The sequence below is a fragment of the Psammomys obesus genome, unplaced genomic scaffold, assembly GCF_907164565.1.
Source record: "Psammomys obesus unplaced genomic scaffold, mPsaObe1.curated_primary_1811, whole genome shotgun sequence".
NCBI lineage: Eukaryota > Metazoa > Chordata > Mammalia > Rodentia > Muridae > Psammomys > Psammomys obesus.
Window position 1 is genome coordinate 14,386,052 of NW_026585626.1, and position 26,043 is coordinate 14,412,094.

The following is a 26,043-nucleotide window of genomic DNA, read 5'->3' on the forward strand; positions in this document are numbered from 1 at the left end:
ACAATGCCCGTTTATTAGCTCTGTAAATGCTGTCAACACTACAGTTGCCCTTACATGAGAATTGCAGCTGTGAGTTTCCCTTTTACTCCCTTTTTATGTGGCTGCCCACACTGTATCTACCACGTGGAGGCTCCTGTGGCCTCTCCTTTCTTGCCTCCATTTTCTTTTGCTCACCTGACCCTTGACTCTCCTTGCTACAGACATGAAGACCAACTTCTCATTTGCAGAAGAGAAGCTAAGTCTAGGGGAAGAGACAACAGCCACCTTGGATGACTTCCCCAGGGCCCAGGACTCCAGGCCCCAGCTCTGTACTGTACCTCAGGCTCTACCATACCTCACTGGTCAGGATGTTGTGCCTGAACTCACACAAGCCTTATCCATGAATCTTGGCTACTCCTGAAATCTAGACTCAGGCATGGTCAAACTCTTAGTCATCATTTCCCTATCTAGAGAGAACACATACCTAATATGAAGCAAAGCCAGCCTGACACATTGTAGCTGTTGTGTCTGGAAGTGGTGCTGGAGGCCAAATCTGCCCACATTTTTCACTGGGCAGACATGCCTTGTGTGTCAGTGACTGCAAACACAGGTCAAGTTACCCCTGACTTACCAAACAAACTGTGCTCAGTCTGAAGCAATGCAGGAAGTGGGATGTCTGTACGTTGTAACCATTTTACTAAAACCTTCAAGCTATTTTCTTCATTCAGATGCCCCCATTTTTAACTCCATGAGATGCCATCACCCTTCTTAGAACTTTTGCTATGTTTTCCTAGCATCCCTTCATTTAGCCTGTGTGATGTTCTGGTGACATGGTCTGTACCATGCCCTCTGGCTCCCAAGTGCCTCCTTAAAAGACAGGATCAAATCCTTCACCTGTGTCATCCCCGCATGGTTTGGTTCATCTGAGCTCGAAGGGCTCCTTAGCCCAAAGAAGACAGTGACCCACCAGCATAAGCCTAGAGTTTTGGCAGTCCGATGGCATCACCCACAGCTGCAGTGGCCTCATTGGATCCCCAGCTGGTCCCAGGGAGGACAGCCCAAGGCACACTCCTCAGGATGCAGCTTGGGGTGGGGAGGCAGGTGGCACAACCCCGGCCCACTCCAGTATGTCTGCACACAAGGACTCCACAGCGTCCAGCCGCTCTATCTGCACCAGCTTGGTGAGCAGCTCTGGGATGCTGTAGCCCGCGGTGCTGATTCGGTCAAAGAGCTGCATGCCGTCGGTCATACCCCCAATCTCATCCCTCTTCAGTCCAAAGCTCTCGGCAAGGTGGCGCCATGTTTTCACGACCGCTTTCTCAGAGTTGTAAGTGGAGCTGAGCATTCGGCTTGTCTTCTCAAGGCAGTCAAACGGCAGCTCTGTGGGGCTGAGGCCTGAGAGAAGAGTGCTCACGGTTACAGGCCACACGTGAAAGTCAGTGGGAGATCAATTCTAAACATCTACCAAGTGTTTAAAAAAGAATTAACATAAGTTCTAAATAGTCTCTTCCAGAAAATAGGAAAGAAGGGAATATTTTCCAGTCTGGTACCGAAAGTAGGCCAAGTCCAATATGCTTAACAAAATATTAACAGAGGATTCAACAATACGACAATTTACTATGATAAGTGACACTTATTCTAGGGATACAATTCTGGTTCTGTATTCAAAAGTTAGAGTGACTTTTATGTAAGCACTGTGCTTATTGGTAAAAGCTGAATGTTTGCCTAGGATCAAGACCAGGGCTCTGCTCACAGTCCTTATATGTGACAACATGCCAAAGTAATGAAGCCAGAAAAAAAAAAAAAAAAAGCACACACAGATTAGAAAGGAAGCAATAAAACTGTCCTTGTGTGTGGATATGATTGTCTATGCAGACATTTCCAAAGTCTGCCCAGACTACAGAGTGAGTTCCAGGACACTGTAGCTAGGGCTACAAAGAAACCTGTCGGGGACAGGGGGTGAGCGGGAAGAGTACATCAATAAAAACTGCCTTTCAAAAAGCTGGATGGCTTTGGTGCCATGCTAACCACATTAGGCTCTAGAGGAAGCTGGGCAGGCTGGGTAGGCAGTGAGAGTGAGTGTTAAGGTCTTCATGTGACTCTAATGGTCTTGGGAGCCAAGCCATCCTGGCCTTAAAAACTCAGCCTTGGCTGTGTCTTACTACCGTGGCATTAGGAGGCACACATGCCTAGGCTGTCAAGGGGCACCTGAGGGCATAGGCTTGAAGCTTCCACCGTACAGGACCCACTGGAGGGCTCTTCTTATGGTTGAAGTTTTAAATTAATTAGAAAGTCACAGTCCTGTGGGTTTGGTCTTTCAAAGCCAAGACATTCTTTGGAACAGAGAAAGGGCTTTTGGGCTGCTGGAATGTAGCTCCTAGACCATATTCTTCTGGGCAGCCAACAGCACCCACCATGCCAAGCTTGACTGAGCAGTCTGACCAGGCATGTACTAATGGAGCCATGCCATGTTTTAGAAGGCAGCCAAGAAGAATTCTTGGCCCCGGAATTGCTGCTCAGTGGTTACTTCTGGCCAAACAGAGCATCTAACCGGCCTGCCCCAGCTTAGGACCTGCACTTCTCCCACATGGGACCTGACTGGCAGCATGTGACTCTCTTCAGGCCCATGGTTCAGCCAGACCAGAGGTGTGTGGAGAGATGCCAGCAAGGAAGGAGGAAGGGAAGTCCCTTGACATAAGCAGTGTGGGGCTTATTTCCAGGGTGAATAGAAGTTAATTTAGGGCCTGGATTTCATAACAGGGGGATTACAGACTGGAATGTCTGTGGCTCTTGTCCTGTGATCTCTTCCTCGCCTGCCTGCTGAAGGCAGTCTGACCTTGCAGCTCATGTGCTTGTTCTGGAAGGAGGGATAAGCCCTCTATGGCCACTTCAGTGTGTCTGGTGGAGCTCAAGACAGTAGATAACACCCTCTAGGTACAGCCATGCCCTGCATGATGATGTTCCTGTCGTTGACAGGAAGCTCTGGCTCCACAGGTGTACCTGCTGATGTTGTGACCCTAGTTTGTGTCTGTACACCTGATATTGACACAGGACAAAATCATATACCTATGTGTTTCTTAGAATGTGTACCCATTGGCATGCACTACTGGGTGCCACAGGATATTCCCCTGGTGGCAATACCAGTATAGAAACAGGCACAGGAGCTATGGGGCCCCATCGCTCTGTCCCCATGTGGCTCTGTGTCAGCGCACTGGGCTGGCTCTTGTCCTGCAAGTGAGGCACTATGCAGTGCTTCAGTCTAAACCAGGAATCAAATTTTCTTTCCCTCCACATCAGAAGTCAGTTCACTTGGTCAGCCTGATGGGGGCCTGACAACATTCACCAAATGTGTATAGCTGTCCTCAATTCTTCACACAGCCCTTTCCATGCCCAGCATTGAGGGGGTATCATCTCAGGGAAGAGTGCCCTGGATGGCTCTTTGTTTGTTTGTTAAGACAGTTTAAGACAGAGCCTCCCTACATAGCCCTGGCAATCCTGGAACTCACTACGTAGGCCAGGCTGGCCTCAGACTCAGAGATGCCCCTGCCTCTGTCTCAGGTGCTGGGGTATGCACTTACAGGTCTGCCACAGCACACCCGGCGTGGGATGAAAGGTGCCCACCTCACCTCCAGCTCTGATGACCCCTTACCTTCAACGACACCACACACGTTGGCATACACATCCAAGATCTTTTTCCTTCGGCTTTGGATCTAGAAATGAACAATGAAGAGAATGTTCAGTCTTCATTCATGAAGAGAAAGGGGGAAGTCAGCAGCAAAGCCCCAAATCCTCCCCTTTGCCCTGGCTTGGCCCTGATGCTTAAGCATACTTGCTGTGCCAAGGCCTTAGGTGGAAGCAACCCAAACATACCAGGAGGGAGAATGTCCCGAGCGTTTTATGGAAACACTCCCTGTGTATGCTAATTGTGCACACCAGGGCTGCTAATTGTCTTAAAAAGGACACCACCATTAGTGCTGTCATTGGTGTGTTTAGAAGAATGGCAATGAGGACCCCAGATGGCCACCTGGGCAGCCATTCACACAGGAGCTAGCAGAGCTATGGAAGCCTCTCTCTCCCAGGGCAGAAAGCTCAGGGCAATGATAGGCAACGAGTGGCCCTGGGTGAAAAGACCCATGACTGTGGGGGGCAGCACGAACTCCCGGTTCTTCGATCGCTGCACATAGGATGCGGGAGCAGATCCAGGATCTCTGGGGGTTTTCTTTACTACCAACAATGTTGGCACGTGGTTTGGCAGGGCTGCCTGAGGCACAGACTAAAGAAGGAATGTATGCCCAAGCCTCAGAGCACACCCTGTGCCACAGACATTCCAAAGCCTGCTTTACGGATAAAAACCCTCTGGAGAATTTGTGCCAGTGGGTCTGTTGCTATATAAGTGTATGTGTGTGCGCACGCACATGTGTTGACATATATAATATCATTCCTTGGTTCTAGCACCTTTTAGGATAGCAATGCCTGTGCTTACGACTGCTAGGTAAAATGTCTATTTGCATAGGTCCTATTCACATCATCCCATATACTTTAAATCTTCCTCAAATTATTTCTAACTAACACATGAAGTGTTATGCATGGTTTAGGAATTCATGGGAATAAGGAGCACATATTTCGCACAGTTTTCTCTTTAGCTCTGCTAAATGGACTCATGGGTTGAGAACCCACAAATACACACAGGTGTGTGTGTGTGTGTGTGCATATGCCAGTGTAACTGCTTGAATATGCTCAGTATGTTTGTGAAGATTTTTTTAATTTTCTCTTTGTCTATAAGCAATGTATTTAAGATAAATTTCTTCTTTTTCCTTCTTTTTTCGACCTGTTGCTTTGCTTAGCGTCCTAGCTAAGAAAGTGTCCTAAGCAGCGTATTGAGTATGAGGGCTCTTGTCTGATGGCTGTAAATCACTGCGCCAGTGTACCGTAGGCCATGCTGCCAAAGCCTCACCCCAGCAGACTTGGTACTGGCTGCAGACTTCTCCCTGGCCAGGTGAACCAGTGACAGCAGGCATAGCTCCGGGGACCCCTGCTTGTCCGGGGCTGGCTCCTCATCACTGTCCACACTGCGACTCAGCAACTGCTCGTTCTCAGAGGAGGCATCGTTCTCACTGAGGAAATAAGCAGAGTACCTGTTAGTGAAGCTGGGAAACCGCAACCCTGATGAGCTACCTCGGCACTAATCTTGTTAGCTGGGTATGGGCAGCACTGGACAATGTCTTGTTCGTTAAGCACTTTCTACACCTCGTGAGCTCTAGGTAAGAAGACATGAGTGAGAAAGGCACATCTTATTCCCTGACACACAAGCAGTTCTGGGACTGTGATGTCTGCGTGAAACTCCCAGGAAGCAGTGGTTAGGGTTGCACATGCACATCTTTCTACACTGTCTGACACCACAGGTGCTTGGTGAAGATTCACTGAGCGTGTTCTAGATTCCTGCACTGAACCCCAGCAAGACAAGTTCAACCATTACTAGGTCAGACGGGTGAAATCAATCCATCCAGGGTTTCTAGAGTAACCAAGAACACACAAAAAGTGCAGGTTGGGAAAGCCCTCTTGACCGGTGGCTTGATGTGACATCTTGTAGGAGCTGCAGAGAGGCCCCAGCTGTGGACAGGATGGTGATCACACACACTAGCCTCATGTGCTGCACCCTGCTGATTGCTCAGGTCACACGGGACCTGGCATCTGTGGGTTAGAGCTTACACCCTCAAATCATTCAAAGTAAAAGTATATTCTTTTCGCAAAGCATTCTGCTAACTTTCTTGCTTTGGCTAAAGAACTTTAGAGAAAGGGCTTATATTTGCCACACTGTCCATTTGAGTATTACTGTTAGCAGTGAAAGACCATATGCAAACACAGCCCTGGAGGCAGAACAAAGAAAAAATAAAAGAAAAAAATGTTATGAAACAATCTAACAGAGCCCCTTTGTCATTGTGCTTGAGGACCTAAGAGGGAGGTAGCTGGCCTGTCCCCATCACTGACTGGCAGGCACATGGAAATGCATGACTGTATCCCTGTAGGTCACCTCGTGGCATTCCCAAAGATCACCACATAACCCCTAAATCACATTTCCAAGATCCAAGAGCTGCTTGTAGGGACAATGGCTCATGACCTTGTCTTTAGAGCAAAAGCTTAATATTTACATATGCAAAGAGTATATATTTCCCCAACTACTGTCCTACAAATTTTCTTCTCAGGAGAAACTCAAGCCATAGGCCACATTCTTGCCTGTTCACCACCCCGTTTTCCTACTTTCAGGAACAAAAAGTCCTGAAAGGATGGAAGGGCCAAGCTGGGACCAAATGGGATGGCACCATACTTAGAGAGAGCCCTGACTCAGTCTTGGCACCACGTCTGACAGGGTGCCACTGCCCAGAGTCTGAGCAATGACCAGTTAGAATTAAGGCACTGTGGGAACTAAGTCCAGAGATGCCTGTGTTGGGAGTTTTTCAAATGGGCTAATGCACTAGGCTGGCCTTCCTCAGTGCCTGGTAGCTGGGGTCCAGGTAGCTGGAGTCCTATCCTCAAGCAGAAAGGACTTGGCAGGAATTCTTGGGTCGTGGGAAGATCCTGTCTTGGGTCAGGAAGGATGGTTTGGCATTCTGCTCTTCTGGCATTTGGCTTGGCAACCCTTGGCAACTCTGCACCCCAGTTGCAAAGAATGGCATTGGATAGATGGGGTTCTTCCCATTTTTGCCTGTAAAGCCACAGTGTACAGCAGAAGTACAGCAGAAGGAGCCAGGAGCTGGGAGCTAGTGCTGAAGAGTTGCAAGGACCAAGTCCAAATAGCTACTCAATGGGGACAATAGGAAACAACTTCCCTCCTCAGTTGATTTTAAAGCAGAGGCAAGTTCTATGACCCAGTGTTTAGAAAATATACCAAAATACCATCAGGCAAATCTCTTCCCCCAGAGGCTTATTACACCAAGCCTTAATATTTCATGGTTGACAGCCTGGACTTTGATTCCAGCTCTGTTGATCACTAGTGTGTGATCTTGGTCCAGTTTTGGAAGTGGGGATGGCATCAGCCTGTTACTTTTATTGATATGTCAAGGCCCGTCTTAGGCCTGGGGCTGGCGCTGTTAGTTTTAAAGCATTTTAAGCATAGTTTTAAGCATTTTAAGCAGCTATGGGAACCTGACCAGGGTGTGTGTATCCTGGCATTCATGTTCTTTCCTCAGTTTGAAGAGAAGGATGGAGGAAGATGTTCAGGGCATCTGGGAGAGTGGGCAATGGGGAGTAGCAGGCAGGTGCTATGCCTGCCCCAGCATACACCAGCTCCTGCAGTCAATGAGGAAACAGAAATTCAATGCTAGTGTATATTGCCTCCTTCTCCAGCAGAAGATGCTCTCCAACAACCCTGGAACAGCTCCAGGCCAGGCGCCAGCTACCCAGTGCACCCACTGATACAGCTTGCCTGCCTGCTCAAGGACATATTACCCAGCTGGTAATTCAGTTCTGGGGACTGGGACTATTCTACCAAGTAGTGAGTGTAGGCGAGTTCCTGTTCCATGTACCTCTTGGGCGTCTTTGTGGGTGTTGCTGTCAACTTCTGGAATTCACCATTCTCAGGGAAAGTCACCACACTGTCTGTAGGAATGGAAGATGGGGGAAAGTGAGAGTTAGCTTGTGGCTCTGAACTTGGATCTCCCTTCATGTTTCCCTTTCAGTAGATATCCCTGGTGGCCAGGTCCCCACTTGGGGACAGAACCTCCCTCAAAGGGTTCTGGAATCAGATGTGGTTCCGGAGACTGAGCTGCCAGGTTTGAGGACAAGGTGGACATACTCCACCTTCACGCTAGACATTGTGGTGGGGCAGCGTGGGCTGTGTGTACAGACCTGGGGCCTCCTTCTTCTCCTCATGTGTGCTAACTGGGGTTTCTGCCTTCTTTCCTGGGGGACTGGTACAGCAGGCTGCTTGAAGAAAAAAAGAAAGAAAGAAAGAAAGAAAAAGGTTGGCATGCGCTCCCTGGCTCTCTCAGGAAAGGTGACAGAGTGTTGGGATGGAGACATGGGTGTGGGGATATCACCTGGAGCTGAAGGCTTAGTCTTCATGATGTAGAACATGATGATGAGGACGATGGCAATGGCCATGATAAAGATGGTAGACATGGCAATAATCAAGGCGGTGGCCAGGTGTCCTTGGCTTGAGAGCTCTGCTGGCATCAAGGAGAGGAAGACAAATGTCTTTGAAGGCCCTTCCTCCAAGCCACAGCACCCACCCAACCCAGTCACAGGAACGCTTCCAGGGATCATACTTGGCCCATGAACCTGACCCTCAAAGTGTGCACTGGCTGCTAGGTCAGAACCACCCATCAGCTCCTCCTGCACTGTCAAGTGGGCTCCTGTGCACTAGAGTTGGAAGATCAGAATGCAAAACCAAGAAGTCATTCCTGGGTGCTTACTCTGCGTTACTACTCTGAGATCCTGGGAGAAAGGAGGATGAAAGAGCATGAATAAGTGTCTGGAGACAGAATAGTCCAAGTTCAGGCTCTTCCAAGCGAAAGGCTGCCCCTCGGGCTAGAGATTAGGTTTGGTTTTACATGCACCTCATCTTCAGCACATTAACAAGAGCCTCAGGGTAAAGAGGGCTGAACTGAACCAGCAACTCTTGTTTCCACTTCTGCCTGGCTGTTGCTTATCCTGGAGCTGTTTGCTTGGTTCCCTGATACAGCTCTGGATATGTGGACTCTCCGAAACCTTCCTCAAATTCTCCAAAATAACCAAACAGGACACCTGGTTCCCATGAAGCAGGGTCCAAATGTCCTGTTACCCAAAGAGTCAGTGGCAGGCATCTGGAGCTTTGGGCCATCTGAAGGGGGTGCAGAGCTGACAGCCTGGGGGGCTGTCCAGGCCCCTGACGTCATCTGGTGCATCGTGACTACACGGAGAGGGGGATGGGTGATGTAGGTCTTGCTATTCTTGGTTGCATGCAGTTCCCAGGCGCTGGAGGAAGCGAACTAGGCGTGTCTGCACACTGCCCTCATCGCTTGCGTCCGGATGTAGCTGTGCACTGATGCTTTGAGGGATCTTGAAGGTGCCCCACACCTCCTGGAGACCCAACCCCAAATGTGCTTAAAAACCAGATGGCATTAAAACCATAGAGAAGGGACAAGCTGAAGGGCTTGCTCTTAGAGAAACACAGGTGGGGAAGAGTGTCTCTCAACCATATTTCCAATGAGCTAGAGAGAAGAAACAGTCATTGGAAATGAGTATTAAAAGTGTAAAACACTGTTGACACTGGCTCCTGACTGTCTAAGTACTCACTTCCCACCCTGCCACTGGCTGGGGGAGAAGCAGGACACCCATGGAGTAGTAATTGTGCACCAAGGTCCTGCAGCTGGGGCTCTGAGTGTGATCATGTGATAAGTGACAGAGGGAAGGACACCATCCTCATTGCTGACAGCTGACCCTCTCCCTCCTCGTTCTCAGCTCTCTGAGTTCTAGAAGACCCACAGCTGAGCACCCTCCTCACCTTTGTGAGCATGCTGGAAGGGGGACGAGGTGCTGCCACCAGAAGTGCTGGAGGAGTGAGCAGAAACCCCGGAAGTGGCTCCCACACCTGCAAGAAAGCAGATAACCTCAGAGATCTGGCAAAGCCTCACCTTCCAAGGATGGAAAACAAGACATCGAGGCAAGTGAGCCAGTCTGGAGTGGTAGACGATATTGCGGGGAGTAGGGCAGAGAGGAAGTGTTTTCATTTCCTAGTGTGTTTAATGTTCCCCAAAGAGTGTTCTGACATATTAGAAATCTGTGTGTGTGTGTGTGTGTGTGTGTGTGTGTGTGTGTGTGTACGTGTGATCTGTATGTGCACCATGTGTGTGCGGGTGCCTAGGAAGGGCTAGAAGAGGGCCCTGGGAGCCTGGAGCCGGAGTTTCGGGTGGCTGAGGCCCAGCAGTGTGTCGCTGGGAAGTGAAGAGCAGTCCTCCTCGAGAGCAGCGCGCGCTCGTGCCGCCGAACCATCTCCATCCACAGGGGCTCTCTTGCTTTAAACAAGAAGACAGCTCTGCCTCATCGAACCCAGTTTTGCTATAATTGCGACAGTGTGCTCTGTGTGAAGGACAGCACACATCTAGGAAAGCATTTTAGGGGGTATAATCCTTCATTAATTTTTTCAATTATGGACAGCAAACATATGTTCTTAAAATTTTTCAAGTAAAAAAAAGTAGTATGCCTTCATTACTAAAAATCTGAAAACATGAATCCTACGGAAGAAGCAGAAGGAGGCAGTAGAGCCTCACAGTAACATTCTCAGTGCTGATGTACTTCCTCCGGGGTTCTTTCTAAGATTCCGTGGTGCTGGCCTCATGGGTGCCAGGCAAGCTCTGTACTATTGCACAGCAGTCTGAGCTGAAGACAAGTTGTTATGATAGTTTCAGCCAACACATTTAAGAATGGATGTGCCCTGCTCTCCCTCCTAGCCATGGCTCATCACTCTCCTACCACAGGAAAAAAAGTGTCTCTCTCTGTCTCTCTGTCTCTCTCTCTCTCTCACACACACACACATGCACAGGTGGTATTGTAGTGCTTGCCTTTAATCCCAGCACTGGGAGGCAGAGGTAGGCAGATCTCTGAGTGTTCAAGGCCAGCCTGGTCCTCACAGTGACTTCCAGGCCAGTCAATACTAAATAGAGAGACTCTGTCTCAAAAATACAAAAACGAAACCAACCAACCTAACAAACAATCAAAAAAAAAAAAAAAAAAGCCAGAAAAAAAATGAAAAAAGAAAAAGTGTCACTCAGCATGGAGAAAAATAGAAGCTGATTTGCAACCAGACAAACCACAACTACATGTGTTTTTTCTGATAAGTATCCTTCTTTAGGTCAAATGAGTTTTTCAGTTGATAAAAAAAACAACAGGGTTGGACTGTAGCTCAGTGGCAGAGGCAGAACACTTGCAGATGTGACGCCAGCCTGCAGTGGAGAAGGGAATTACATTTTTTTATCTTTCTCTCTTGTCCTTGCTGGTTTTCTGCTCTGGAGAGGTTTACAAAATGACCCTCTGCTTCTGAAAAGCAGTAGTGAGTCCAGACAGGGCCCCCAACCTCCCTGAAGTCATGCCCTTACAACCCATCCCAGCCAGCCAAGAGGACTGGCCTGAAGGGTGCACTGGGGTCAGCTCACAAAGCCATCAGGCTTTGGTCAGGAGCAAGCAGGGGCAGCAGTCTAACAGAGAAACACAGGGCTGCTGTGAGGAAGGCCTCCTGCCATCTGGCCTGTGCCAGCCCAGGAGCCCAGTCCCGCAGAAGTGGAATGTGCTGCCTGCTGAGTTAGCTGACAACCTCTCTAAGTATGTACCCTATGGAGAGAGGCAGACTCTTCTGTCTCTGTCCTTATTTCTAGTTCAACACATAGACAGATGGCCAGGTGAACAGTGTGGAGGTAGAAGAGGACGTCACAGGCTCAGCACAGGCTGGAGGTGGATTTCTGTGTGTCCCCGAGGTGCCAAGGTACTCAGAGACTAGCTTGTCCCTCAGCATTAGACAGAAATGGAACTAAGGATGTGGGCCAAGGGAACAATCACTTGGCCAGGGAGGAAAAGATGTCTCCTCCTCTTTCTGGGGGAGACCGGAAGCTTTCTTGTGGCCTGTAGGCCCCAAGCTTACATTGTGCTTTTGAAGTTTACCTTCGGGGATAACTCCTAGGGGAGAACGGTGGGGGTCCCCAGCAGCAGTCCTGTCTACATAGCTATGCACACCTGCTCACCTATCAAATGGCAGACATGCAGGCTGTGCCCACCCCTGCGCGAAGACCCCACCCTCCAGCCAGCTACGGCAAGCTCCAGGGTCCTGCCATTTGCACTTTGCTGGGAAACAGCCATCACGTGTCATCAGGTGGACTGTCCTGACCCAGCTTTGAATAGAATCTAATTTTCTTTCTCTAAAGCAAATAGGACATTGAAAAGAAGCTGATCTGTTGGTTTGGTAAGGGGCTCAAGTGAGCTTAAGATATGTGGGCAGAGGCAGGGGAAAAAAAACCCAAGGGCTGTGTCTGTGGACGCCAGCAATCTCTGTCTTTTCTTGTCCCTTCTTGCTAGGGCTTGCAGGCCAAGGCAGTGACAGGGCTTGGGGATGGGGCACAAATACACGCAGGCCTATGGTCTAGAAAGAAACAATGAAGGTAGCGTGGTGAGTACAGACTTATGAAATGCCCCTGTGCCCGGGAGGGATGGCTACATGACATCGCCAAACACTGGTGCAGGTTGCTGCTTGTTAAGCTTGTCTTCCCAAGCCCCAGATGCTACCTGCTTGGACCAGCTATGCCTTGCTCCAATATACTGGACATTCCCCAAACTGAACTCCAGCTGCCATCTGTGGACCATCCAGGCTGCACAGGCTGTGGGAGCTGCCAGGTACTCCCCAGCCAAGGATGCCCTGCTGAGTACATATGAGAATGGGGAAGTGGGGATGAGGTATGGCAGAAAAGTGGACCTCTCTAAGCCAAACACCTGCAGCTACCGTTCAACCAAATTCTTCAGGTCCTCCACCCCACCCTTTCTCTGTGGTAGACCTCAGGGCCCTTTCTGAAATCTGCAGGGAGGCAGACATTCCCTCAGGAACCGTGCAGCAGATGCCGAGGCCCATGTTGTGTGTAGAAGGAGCAGAATTGCATGATTTCAGCCAGGCCTGCAGGCCATGCAGGTCCTGAAGGGCAGCAACCCACAGCCTGGCCTGACTGACAATGGGCTTCTCAGAATCAGAGCTGGCAAGAGAGGCTGAACTGCTGTTTCAGAGAGCTAAGACTCAGCGAATAAATGCCTGAGTGCCAGATGTTCTAAGAGACAGCTGTTTCAGGCAGGTGAAAGGAAGTTTATAAAAACAAAAACAAATTAAATAGGACTGCTCCGAGTATAGTAATGACAAAAACAACCTGCATCTTATTTGCTGTCTTTCACCCCCAATTCAGTGCCCCCCGTTTCTCCATGAGGGAGGAGTGACACGAGCCCCTGCCCATTCCCAGGCTGATAGGCTGACCTCACCATCATTATATATCACCATCAACACTGGGGCAGGGCAGGCCCAAAGGCCCACCTAGAAGCAGCAGTGAGTGTGGTTTGAGAATGAGTATCAGGACACCTGCAGGCCTTGGGAGGCAGAGTCTGGTCCCTGGCAATGAGTTCAGGACGCTCCTGCTGTTCCCTAGAATGGTTGGAAAACTCCCCAAAGGAGACAAACACCTTCTCTGTATTATCCCAAACCCTTGAAAAACACATGGCAGAATTATAGATGTGCGCATATTATGAACACACTGTATCATGTTGAGTAAAGTGGGCATGACACATGCTGGGCAAAACTCAGAGAGAAGGGGGAGGGAGACGAAGAGAAAGAGAGAGGGGGGAGAGGGAAAGGGAGATCGCCGGCCCAGAGACCAGCTATTGCTGCTCTTCACTGCACACCTTTCACCAGCCATGGCTCTACAAACTATCCTATCTTACAAGGTAAGTAGGTGGGCCCAGAAGACACCTTAGAATCTGCATTGCCCGTCATGGAGGCACAGCCACGGTGCATGTTCCCGAGAGCAGCATGCTAGGCTCCCTGCACACGTACTCTTCTGGATTAGGTTGAACTTGTGGACTGACTCTGTGCTATCAAAATGTTTGGCAGCTGGGAATACCCCATACAATCCTGTGCCCTCACTTGGTCATTTTGTCCTCCACAGCAATCTCTCTGGGTAGTCAACTGTGGGTGAATGTTTGCCTCCATAGGACCCTGGCTGTAAACGAGCAGGATGAAATGTTTGATAAAAGCTGATTAAAATAAACAAAACAAAACAAAACAAAACTGATATTCCAGAAAGTGGGCAGAAATTTCTACTCAAGGTTCATTACCAGACAAGATGGTGGGGACAGATGTGCCTACTTCACTAAGAATTCCCAGGCTAGCTGCAGGGGCTCAGCTCACCTTCCTCAGGGACTTAGAGGGATGTGAGCACAAGGCTTAGTGGAGTTATACCTCTGTTCAAAGAGATGATGGTATAGAAGGGGCCTTTGAAGTTGCTAATCCACACAATTTATAAATGTGCCAGTCTGCATTAGAGGCTGGCTGGCATTCTCTAGAGCGTGTAAACAGGTTGGATTCTTAAGAGTGATTTGGTTCTTAGAGTTGTCAAGGAGGTGCCCCTCAACTCTGGCACTGGCCACACACCCTGGTAGTGGATCTGCAAGCGGTGGGTGGAGTCCTTGGCTCCTTACTAGCTGTAGAAGTGAGAGCAGTGCATTGCTCCTGCCCAGACCTGCTCTACAGAAATCTGCTGCTTACCATGTCCTTGGCGCTGTGTGGCATGTTCTGGTGTGAATAGTACTTTACAGAAACAACAGGGTCCATGCTTTTGGAGGCCATGGCTTTCTGCTCATGGAGGAGTCATCTGAGCCAAACAAAACCACTACAGTGCTGTAAGCCACAGGTCAGTCTTTGAACTCATGGGTCTTAGCCACTGGCAAGTAATTAAAAAAAGAAAAAGAAAAAAGACAGAAGATAAAAAGGCACAACACAGTACGTCCATTGCATTGTGTTCTTGTCCCCTGTAACCCATGTCCCAGATGAGCTGTTGGGAATGCAGGGCTGGGGCTGTGTGCACTATGACGTGGGCACAAGATCTCAGAGGAAGCTGAGGTATGAGAGGGAGATCACTTCTCGGGGCTGGAAAGTCACAATGGAAGCCGCGTGGAGGCACACCGTTCTCCATTCCTGAGGTTCTGCCTCCCGCTACACAGAACTCTCACCAGTTGTCATTACAGCACAGGCCTGTCTACTTAGCTGCCCCGGTACCTGCATGCTCAGGACAGCATGGGGGAAAGGACACCATAGACAGAGCTTCTCACTCAAGTGCATCTTGCTCTTTGGTTTACTTTAAAAAAAAGGGGGGGGGGCTTTCCGTGTCCTTGAGCTCTAATGTGGATTCACTCATGATAAACACTCTAACAAAGGCAGAGAGGTTCTGGAGCTGGGGTCTTTAACCTACACTCAAATGTCAGACTTAATAAAAATATGTCTTCCCCCCCCCCCCCCCCCGGCCCCATCCCCAGACCTACTGAATCAGAGGCAGGCCCGGAAACGTGTGCTATCTCCAGCATTTCATGGGAATGTGATAAGAATCATACTCCTCTGCCCAGTGCTCAGCGAAAATGCCAGTGCAGGCTCAGTCTCGTGAGTGAGCAGAGTGACCCCTGTCCTTCCTGCCGAGGACATCATGCTGATGCAGGCATGTAGCCGGACTGGCTGTCCTGCACCTGGCCTCCTGCCCACTCCAGCTCTACCAGGCATGTAGCTGCATCCCCATGTGCCCCAGGTCCTTGACTCACAGTACCAAGAATGACAACTTGGTTCAGCACGGCCCAGGAAATCCACCCTTCAGGAAGAGGTGCAGCCTAGGCCACCAGCCAGATGAGGTTTGGCCCAGTCCCCGGCTTTCCTTGGGTGGGGCTTCGGATGCTCAGCGTATGGGTCTCCTAATTTCACTGGGCTATCGTTATAGGTAGTCTTTCCAGTCACAATACATCCTGGGTAAAAGAGTAGAGAAGGGTAGAGTGGAGCTACCTTACGTTCTGAGGGAGCTGTCACAGGCTTGCAGGCAGGACAAACAAATACCTGCACTGGCTTGAGAGGACTCCAGCGGGAGCTAACTGGCCTTGGAGCCAAGACTGGAGGTTGTCTTGCTGGATTATAAAAACCTACAATGAGGCCCTCCTGGGATCTGGCCATCAGTTAAGCAATTAGGAAGTAGAGGGAAGGAAGAACTGCACTGACTGCTTTAGATCTCTAGGATTCAGGCCCTTTGCTGGGCTACTGGGCTCCCCTTGGTTCGATGCTCTTCTGACTGGCCAGGCATTTAGGGAAAGGTATGTATCTGTGTGAGGGCCCCTGAAGAGAGCTGCTCTTCTCCCAGATTCCACAGGCAAAGAACCTTTTTCTGCTGGGTAGTGTGGTCCTGAGAGCTTCCACTCAGGCGAGAGCCTCATCCCAGAATTATCAGGCATTTAGTTCACATAGCTCCCCTGACAGAGACACATTAGCAATGGCAGCTGACTTCACCACAGGAGGCTGGCAGCCAGGAGCCCCAGGGCCTCCTCCAATTTGTAAATTAATTAGCATATGACAGGTAGGAAGTTCAATTTTAAACACATGCAAATCTATTCCAATTGCCGAACTATTTGGAATGCAGAGAAAGGTCTGGCCCTCTGATTCCCTCAACTCCTAGGCTCCCTGCCTCCAGGTCTTAGCCTGGAGCCCAGTCTTATCCTGTAGTGCCTGGGAGACTATGAGGCTAGCCTCCTTCCAGCTTTCCTTCATCCCATGAGGCCAGCCTCCTTCCAGCCTTCCTTCATCCTACCTCCATTCAGCGGGTCTTGGTGACCCCCAAACATATTTTTAGTAAGTTTGACATTCGGATTCAGGTTAAGGGCCCTGGCTGCAGAACATCTCAAAGTCCCCCCCCCCATTCGTTAGTCTTCTGAAACAGAGGGAGAACCCTTTCCCACAGATGAAAGATCATAGACCAGAAAAGAAGCCGCCCAGGGAGGGTTATAAACCCATGAGGGTGAGAGCTTACATGTAGTTTTTGGAAACCAATTCATTTCCTAATAACTTGTGACCATTTCTACATTTCTTATGGTCTCGTGTGATTCTATATATACACAAGAACTTAAAGCTATCTAGCACTTTATAGTACTTTCAAAATATCTTTGTATCTGCAGTTCCCTCAGCTTTTCTACCGGTCACATGAGATGAGCAGGGCCAGTCTTGGGTCCTCTCTCTAACGTGACAGCTGGTACAGCCGGGAGACTTGTTTGAGGTACTCTCGGCTGACCTGCATGGCAGCCTTAGTATCTGACTCAAAAAAACCTCTCACAGCAAAGCCAACACCCTGTTTATATCTTTGTTTTGTTGGTCTTTAAAAAGATTTTATTTTTATTAATTTGTGTGTGTGCCTGTGTGCGCGCGTGCTAGGTGCCCATAAAGGCCAGAAGAGGACATTGGGCCCCCTGAGCTAGAGGTGGGTGTTGGGAACTGAACTGCAGTCCTCTGGAAGGGAAAAAAGGAGCCGAGCTGCCTCCATCTCCAGCCCTGCTATGCTGATCTTATCTAGGCATTGGACCGGGCTTCATTCGAAACAGTGGTAGATGACCCCAGGGCTGGACAGCTGGGGCCTTGTGGTGGTGCGATATTGCAGTTAAAAAAACAACAACAACATTCTAAGAGATTGGAACTTTTGGTGGACCTTACAGAGAGTTAATAATACACCATGAGGTGACTTAGGACTTAAGAATTCTATCCTACTGTGCACTTAGCATTTTTGTTTAACCTACTTTTAAGAGAACAGTGTAACAACCAACCTTACTATGACTTGGATTTCCCGTGTAAGCAACTTCACAACCTAAGATAGCATGTGGCTTTAATCCTAAGTGATGCGTAACGCGCCTGTGGTGTTTATGTCTGTTATAGTAATGAGTGCTGAAAACAGCGACCAGGTCGGAAGCCACCTCGTAAAACATATCCACCACAGACGCAGGTTGATAAGTGGTCTTCCGTGGCTTTGCAATAGTGTTTGTTATGTGGGGCAGCTGCAGTCAGTGACTTAATCCCTTGTAAAACTCTGTCAAAGATTTCTGTAAAGTTTCCCTTCTTCCTTCCCCATGTGATGCTTTCTGTGCTGTTCAATACAAGAAAGAGTGAAGTCCTTTGTTAGGCACACACAGCCACACACAGAGCCACACACAGAGCCACACACAGAGCCACACACAGGCACAGGGACAGACAGCCTTCAGCAGGCACAGATTCATATTCATACAACAGACAGGAGAGAATTATCTGGGCTGCTCTCGGTGAGGTGAGGTGACTCCAAGGGGAAAGCATGGACTTCTGCTCCGGAGTACACCCGCACACACTGTGGGCGCTGGGGGCGCTGTGGGCGCTGGGGGCGCTGTGGGCGCTGGGGGCGCCATGGGCGCTGTGGGCCATTGCTAATGAACGGAAACAACAGCACTCACATTCCTTGGTGTTGGGAGGTGCCAGGAGGCACGAGTAGCAGACCATGCCGTAGATGTTCCTGGGTCTGTTCTCCAGCATGTAGTAGCTACGGGAGGCAAGACGAGACAGAACAAAGGCAGATGAGTGAGAAATACCACACAGGCACAACCCAGATGTCACCAGGCCGCAGCTGAAGCCAGGCATGAGATGCTTGCTGAAAATTGAGGACCTGAGGGGCTCCCTCAGTTTCTTGGGGGATGTTTAGTATGCCCTGCAGTGGAGCACTCTTTTTCCAGAACGGGGATGATTTGGGGCCTGACTTCACATAGCTTTCTCTCTTTCCTTTCCTGAAGAGTTTGTGTGTGTGTGTGTTTACTATCTTCACAAAGGCTTTCAGCAGAAATATATGTGCCACCATATGCCGGCACTGGTGAGTTTCCTGCTTCTCTCCTTCTCGTTGTAACCCTTCTCAGAGCCCCTAGGTTGGTGGGATTGCTCACAAAAGGCCTACTTGGCCCTGGGGCTATTGGGACTGACACTGGCCAGACAGCTCACTGCAGGTAGCCTTGAAGATGACCCAGAGTGAAACCACGTACTGATACAACTGACTGCCCTGGCTAAAGGCATCTGTGCAACTACTGAGCTCATCTGCGGTTGTACTGGGAAGGAAGGATGAATCACGCAGAGTGAGTCTGCTTCGAGTCAGTGCTCCCAGACAATGCTCCTGCTACTGCTCATGCCCCACCCCTTCAGAGACCCAGCTGCAGCATCAGTCAGCCCTCCTATAGTGCCATGCTTTAACATTCTGGCTCACATCTTGGTATGAGCCATTTTCTATAAACCAACACTGTATGGTGATCATGAGGCCATTTATCGCACTGTGAGAAGTCTAATCAAATAGAGTAAGCTGGTGTCAGTTATAACGCAAGCTCTCTCTGCTAGCACATCCGCCTGTGATTGTTTCCTAACCTCTTTTTTATTAGCTGTTTACGGTGAAGGCCCTCCTGACGGCTGTGGGTGGTAAGATGCGGTTCTCATCGCAGGATGGCGGGCTGGGGCACCCTGGACCTCTGCCTGCCTGAGCTTGGACCATTACCAGTCACATCAAGGTTGTAATTGCTTGCCCTTCCTTCAAAGCTTTTTATCCTCAGATCCCCGAGTATCTTATAAACATTAATTAACCAATCTCAAAAACACCCCTTGGAGAAGCCACAACAGTTTAACTGTTAAGCCCTCTGGAAAAAGCTCCCTAACACACCCTCTGGTCCCCCAAGAAGCCATCTTTGTCAGGGAAGCAAGGAGCTACATGCGGACAGTGGTGGATCTGCCCACTGCTGGCAGGTAGCCTCGCTTGCAGCTCTCTAACATCTCACTCCCAAGTCCATGCCATTTTTTCTCCCATCTCCTTAAGACCAAGAGACCAGTGAGGATAAACTGGTCACACGTCTTTCCAGAAACCATGGAGGAACAACCGCTGCTAAAGATTGGCCAGACAAGTTAATGAATGGCACTGTATTCTCCACAGTTCGAGTACAGAGCTAGAGAAAAGCTTCAATGGTATACCACTCAGCAGAGGCCCCAACTTGTCTGTCCCAGTTATATCTGGATGTCAGGCTCTGTCAAAGGTAAGGTCCAGAGCCACACACATAGAAAGAGATGTGGACCACCTGGACTTGAAGACCTGAGTATTTAGGACCTGGGCAGGGGCTGCTGGCTGTTTGGTCCAGGACTGCCACCTCCAGTGAGGTAGCCTTTTCTTGGTAGGCAGGCAGGCACTCTCTGCTGTAGGCTGACCATGCCCATCTGGGTGTCTCTTTCTGATTCCCACAGGGGCTTTTGCCCTGGCCCTGACTGTGCATTTGACCAATCTGTATGAAGTTACTTAATAAGAAACACTAATGAAAGAGTGTAAAAAGATTTTTATTGTTTGTTTTTATCTTATGAGATTGGGACTTTGGTTTGTATGTTTTGTTTCTGTACCACAGGTATGCCTGGTGCCACTGGGGGTCAGAAGAAGGTGTCATATCCCCTAAGACTGGAGTTACAGACACTGTGCCATGTAGATGCTGGGAATCAAACCCAGCTCCTTTGGAAGGGCAGCCAGTGCTCTTAACTGCTGAGCCATCTCTCCAGCCCTGCTATAAAAATGTTAAAGATGGGTTGGCTCTAGGAAATTGTTTAGAAGTTGTATGGCCTACCTGGCACAAGTGTCAAAGGTCTCCGCTCTAGCATGTATTGTTGCAAGAATTTTTGCATGTGTTTTTTTATGTCCGTGTTCCTGAGTGTATGTGTGTATGCGCGTTTCTATGCAGTGCACATGTACTTGTGTGGGCAAATATATGACTCACTCCTTAGCTGATTTGCTCTCTGCCTATAAAGACAGGGTCTCTCACTGAGCTTGGAGCTGGTTGATTCAACCAGGCTGATTGGCTAATGCACCTGCCTCTGTGATGCTTGGTGTCACTTCTGGCTTTTATATGGATATTGGGGATCGGAATTCAGATCTTCATGCTTGTTCAGCAGGCACTGACTGAGCCTAGTTCTCTCCAGCCTAGAGAACATTTTTAAATGTTAGGTTTTATTTTATTTTTTTCTTTCAGTAGTAATCTAAACTAACCTAAAAGTTTGCACTTACAGTTCTGTACATAGCCAGACAAGAGTGGAGAACCTATCTTTTGCCATCTGACAGGTTCTTCAATTGGAAGTAAAATGTTCATTTGGGCACCTGAGGCCCAGCTAGTGTCAAGACTATTTGTCTTCCTGTAAAGATGCGATCCCTTACTTTTTGGTTCATATTTTGACTTTCTCTGTAGATGCTTCTGGACTTAGCACGAGGTTGTATTCTGATAAGATCATTGTAAGTTAAAGAAATTGTTAAACAGAAAATGCAGTCAGTACACCCAGCCCAGCACTAGCTGCTGGAGCTGTTTGTAGCACGCTCAGAACATGCACATTTTGCCCTACAACTGGGGTGCATCACCTAGCACAAAAACCAACCAGCCTGTCTCATGTATTTCTGCTCTGGAAGTGAAAGACAGAGTGGTTGCACGGGGGACTCAACAGTAACTTTAGGTTAGCCCAGGCTGACGTGGTATTTCTCCTCAGTGAAATACATGGTAGAAGCATCATACCGTAGAAAAAATGCTAGGCGGAGCCACTGACAGCTGGGCACTACCTCAAGGTTCTCTCTTCTTTTCTGTTCTTCCTGGCCCAAATTGTCTAGCTCAGGGCAAAACTCAGTTCAAACAGGATCAAAGAGTCTTCTATTCAACCTGACTTCCTCTAAGATGATAGGAATTGATTCCTCTTTCAGATTCCTCTTTCTTAGGATCTAAGCTTTCAGTGGATGTTCTGGGTCCTGCAATGCTTACTCCTTTCAACCTGTGAGCTGCAGATGCCTTTCCCAGCCCATGGGCCGTGCTAAGCCTCTTGTATAAAAGTCATGGCTGCGATACAACTGGCTGCCGGAGGTGCCCAGGGGCAGGGGATGCCAAATGGGGGAGGTTATGGTGGTTACAAAATCTAGCCCCTTCCTTGGGCCTTGTCCTTGCCTCCTGCTGTCTCCCACACAGACCTTTCCCAACAGGAAAGCCCCATATGCTGCTATTGTTCAGGGACTGTCTGGGCCACGTGGGCCTCCAGAACTAAGAATGGGAGCCAGCACCTGCCAAACCACAGGGAGGGGAGAGGGCCAGCCCACAGCCTTAAAAAGACAAACACCAGGTAAATCTACATCCTGGCTCATAACCACAGGGGTTCATGGAGCTAATCTGCCCAGCTTGCCAAAATGCCCCATAGCCCTCTGTGACAGCATGAGAGCCTCATTTTGTTCTGTAAGTGTAGGCCATGCAACAGGAAGTGGGTCCTGCCCTGTGGAACTTGAAATCCCGAGAGAAGGAGTAGAAGTTCCAAGAGAGCTTTGAAGAGTTGGGAAGCGGAGCCTTTCTGTTTAGTGGCTTCAGGAATGAATGGTTTAGCAGACATATCTCACTGCAAGCTAAATAGGGCACTGACTACCAGTTTCCATGTTTGTACAGTGATGCACAGCACACTGAGACAGGCATGGCCATGTGCCCCTTTCTCACTTAGGCGGTACTCAAGCCTTGATATGTCCCAAATACTGAAGATACAGCTACTGTTCCATGGAACAGAGAAAGAAGTACTCAGGACTTCAGAGCCGGAAACATGCTTCTGAAATCCGTGCCACCTTGCCACTCATTCTGCCAATGGCATCTACTTGAAGCCTTCTAGAAGAAGGGGGCTCGCTACCATTAGCAAATGTCTTCGGAGAATGGATGCTTTCTGGCAAACCGTCTCCATGGCTCTTGAGTGAGCTCTCCAGTGCTGGCTGGCACCTGCTTTTGAGTAGTGCAGTCCCTGCACAGTCCCAGGCTTGTCTGCTTTAGCTGGAGAGTTTCTGTGGCTCTAACAGCATGGACTGGCTGCATACAGTCACTGCCCCTTTTAGATAATCTGGAACAGAACGGCAACTGCTCCATGGACCCCCGCTGGGGCACTGTCAGAGGGCTTCCCACAGCCACTGGAGAGCTAGGTGTGGGGTTGGAGGGCTTCACTATACACTGGCCCATATTCCCTGCACCGTGAAGCTGCTTCATGAATCCCATCTGGACCAATGGCTCTAGCGCAACTAGTGCTCAACACTCACCTTGAGTGTTATACCTCTCCTTCCACCATGTGGGAGTTTGGTCTGTCTCATGGCACTGGGTTTAACACATCTGTCTTCCACCTGTCTCTACATCCCCACCAAAACTTCTGCCTCCTGTACTCTACATATGAACATAGGGCAGCACCGTCCACACTGACACAGGGACGACAGACACCAGCGAGTCTTCACCTTGTGCCTCCATCTAGCTCCGGGCAGCTGTTAGACTCTTGCCTCTACAGTGCCTTTGTCCTGGTTGCTCCTGCTCTCCATATTGTCCTTTCCCTCTAGCCTCCAGGCTCTTCACTCCTCAGTTTCCTTTGTTGCTGACAAAAGCATCCTGCTGATACTGGACCCTGGGGCATCCTTTCCTGACTGGGCATTCCGAGTGGGGACTGCGTCAGTGACAAGCTGAAGGCCCACGTCTTTGGTGCTGGTTGCTAGAACATTTCCATCTGGTTCCACCTGCCTCTAGTGCCTCCATATCTGGCATGAAGTCCTCACCGAGGCCACAGGAACCAGAGGACCAGGCCCTGAAGATGCCTGCTGCTTTCAGAAAAAATAAATGACGCAGCTGTTACATAGCTCACAACGGGGTTTCCACAGAGGGCTCTCTCCCTCCAAAAGAAGCATGATGGGATGGATGAGCCTTATGCAGGTGACCCCCCAGCTGCTCCGAATTTCTTTGTGTATTTTTTTTTTTTTTGGAACCAAGAAAAAAACAAAACAATCTGAAGCCAATGAGTAAATGGATCAATCAAAATAAAATTCTAGGAACTGTGTAAGCTATCAGAGACTAATTCTGTCTACCATCAGAGCCCACTGAGTTGCCCTCACTCAGAGGCAAGCCCAGGCTCTACACCAACCAGTTGCTGCTGTTCCTTTTGGGGGAGTCCTACAACACAGTAACTGCAACAACTATGCGGGTAGAAAATTGATTTTTCCCTCATCTTTTCACAGGGAATAGTTCACTATCCTTCCATGTGTAGCTTTCTGCTCTTCTGCGTATTGGAGGATAAGGCTACAGGATGAGGCTCTCCTGTCTCACAGATTCTCTAGACAAACACATTTGACTCATCTTAGTGTCAGGGACCTGAGCACGGGACCGCCTAGCAAATATTTGGATATCTGAGTCTGTGACCCAGGAGGTGGCCTGAGATGAACACAGAACTCGGGGAAACCAGGGTGGGAGCTGGTCACCAGCAGGGTGTGGGCGTGTACAGGCGTGTGACAGAGTGAATTCATAGCTCACTTAATGTTTAATGTTTCTGATGTTTTGTTCTTCCTTCTCGTAAGACATTACCAGCTTCCCTGCCCCTCCTCCCAGGCCTGCCACATCATGGCCACCAGCACCATACAGTCAGCCACCACTATCACCACCACCATCTCCACCACCCCACCCCCACCATGCTTTCCCTCTTCATCTCTAGTCTTGCAAGACATGATGTTTTTTGGCCACTAGAGGGAAGCAGTAGCAACAGCTGTGCCTACTATTGATTGAGTGTCCAGACAGGAATTTTCTGGTTTTAGGCAGAATTTTCTAACGCATTCCATCAGGAAAAGAGAAGGATTTTTTTAATCTTTTTGTCTTTCAGACCAGTTGCATTCTCACTTTGCTTTGTGTGTGTGTGTGTGTGTGTGTGTGTGTGTGTGACTACAGCAGCGCAGAAAGCACAGACATCATAGTACTCACACTTTTACCAGAGTACTAAAAATAATATCTTCCTATAGAATATTAGATTCCCCCTCCACAATGCTTCTCATGTATTGTTTCATTGTGTTCAGGCTCTGATGATGCCCCTGGTCCAGGCTCAAACACAGTGCCCGAAGGCTGCCTGCCTGCTCCTGGGCAGCGGCAGGACTTACCATCCTGTTGTTACGCCCAGCAGAGGGGGACTTTGTGAAGGCCTGTTGTGCTAGTGGGGGTCTGCTCACAGGGTCTTTGCTCCTTGTCAACCAGGGGTCAGCCCAGCAGCACGCCCACACTTACCCAGGGAGACACGGGCCACACTCAGCGTCGTTCTCCATGTCCCCTGGTGTCAGCACGGTGGCCCGGAAGAAGCCCTCGCAGTCTTTGTGGCGCCTGCATATCTGGTAGCCTCCTTTGGAGAACTTCTCTGCAGGGCAGGGCACACAGCCATAGTCCTCATCTTTGGTGCCATAGCCACAGGACTGGTCAGGAAGGCAGAGGATATGAGAACACAGCAAGCGACTACAGCGGCCTGCGTGGTGGCATGCTGGCTGTGGCCAGCCTCGGCTGCCCATCCTCCAGGAACTGTAAAGGCCTGGCTTCCTTGGCTCTTTCTCTAAGCCTGCTCCTCTCTACCAGCTGATGCTGGGCGGCAGTGTCCAGCCTCAGTTGTTCTCCTTTAACTAGTTCCACTGGCTTCCCAGAGTGCCTCACAGGGAACCTCTGTTTTCTCAGTACCCTGCCAGAGCCCCAAGTATTGCCACCTCACACATTTCTCTGGCGCTTCAAAGAGCATGCATGCTTAGCTTTTCCACAGAAGCATTCAGAACTGATGGACTGTTCCTGAAAGGCATTTCTGTCACACTTCCAATTCAGATTACGAGCCCAACAGGGCAGAACGGGATACTTCTTTAAGAATTTCTAACACCTGAGAAATATGCGGGTGAGTGCACATCTGGAGAATGCACATCTGGCAAGCACACTGGGCTCTGCAGCTCACACCGCCCAGTCCTGGTGACCTGTCGCTCCTCAGTGCCAGTGTGAGCATTCCCACACCCCCTCCCCAGAGTTCATGGGCCCAGGCTGGTCCTTACCATGTAGGGCTCCTCGCCCGGCCTGCAGGGAGGACACTGGTGACACAGCCCGGTTGTTTGATTGTGGTATTCATTCTCACCACAGTTGGAGTCCTCTGCCTTGGCTGAGCACATCAGAGACACCTGCCACAGAGAGGTACTTGGCCTCCACACCTTGCCAAGATGCAGCTGTTGTGTGGGAACAGTGCCCAGAGAGCCACCCCTGTCTCCCATCCACAGCCATTCTTACAGCCACTTCTTCCTGCCCCTGCTGTCCAAACTCATCCTCTTCCTGCACTCATTCTGCTTTGAAGTCCCTTAAGGTCATGAAGGAGGCACCCCTTCTCTTGAGTCTCTAGCCCTCTAGCCCTCCAGGGCTTATCCTTTGGTCTCATGGTTTCCCAACCCACAGGGCCAGGAGGAGCTCTAGAGGGCAGGGACTTTCCGGTCTTTTCCAGCTGAGGGCCGATCACATAGACTAACACTTTACCAATAAGCATTGAGGGGCACTTTTATCTACGTGCCCTGTGAAGGGAGTGGCAGGTAAATGGTTCAGTTAGAACTGGAGGCACCACTGTCCTCATCCCCTTCTCAAAGCTGGGGAAGCACAGGTGTGGGGGCTGACAGCAGTCTGAGGTGGTATAGCTGGTGAGGTGTGGGGGCTGAC

The 26,043-nt window shown here is 49.6% G+C and overlaps 1 protein-coding gene across 1 annotated transcript in view; it reads right to left on the minus strand.

Moving 5' to 3' along the window:
* Positions 1-1,051: 1,051 nt before the first annotated feature.
* Edar (ectodysplasin A receptor) overlaps positions 1,052-26,043 on the minus strand; it is a 72,526-nt gene continuing 47,534 nt past the window's right edge. The window contains exons 3-12 of the mRNA XM_055614313.1: positions 25,398-25,520; positions 24,604-24,785; positions 17,971-18,056; positions 9,461-9,547; positions 8,016-8,141; positions 7,825-7,899; positions 7,503-7,575; positions 4,934-5,093; positions 3,629-3,689; positions 1,052-1,374 (exon numbers count right to left, since the gene is read on the minus strand). Coding sequence (XP_055470288.1) covers positions 1,052-1,374; positions 3,629-3,689; positions 4,934-5,093; positions 7,503-7,575; positions 7,825-7,899; positions 8,016-8,141; positions 9,461-9,547; positions 17,971-18,056; positions 24,604-24,785; positions 25,398-25,520 — 1,296 coding nt within the window. The remainder of the gene's footprint in view (positions 1,375-3,628; positions 3,690-4,933; positions 5,094-7,502; positions 7,576-7,824; positions 7,900-8,015; positions 8,142-9,460; positions 9,548-17,970; positions 18,057-24,603; positions 24,786-25,397; positions 25,521-26,043) is intronic.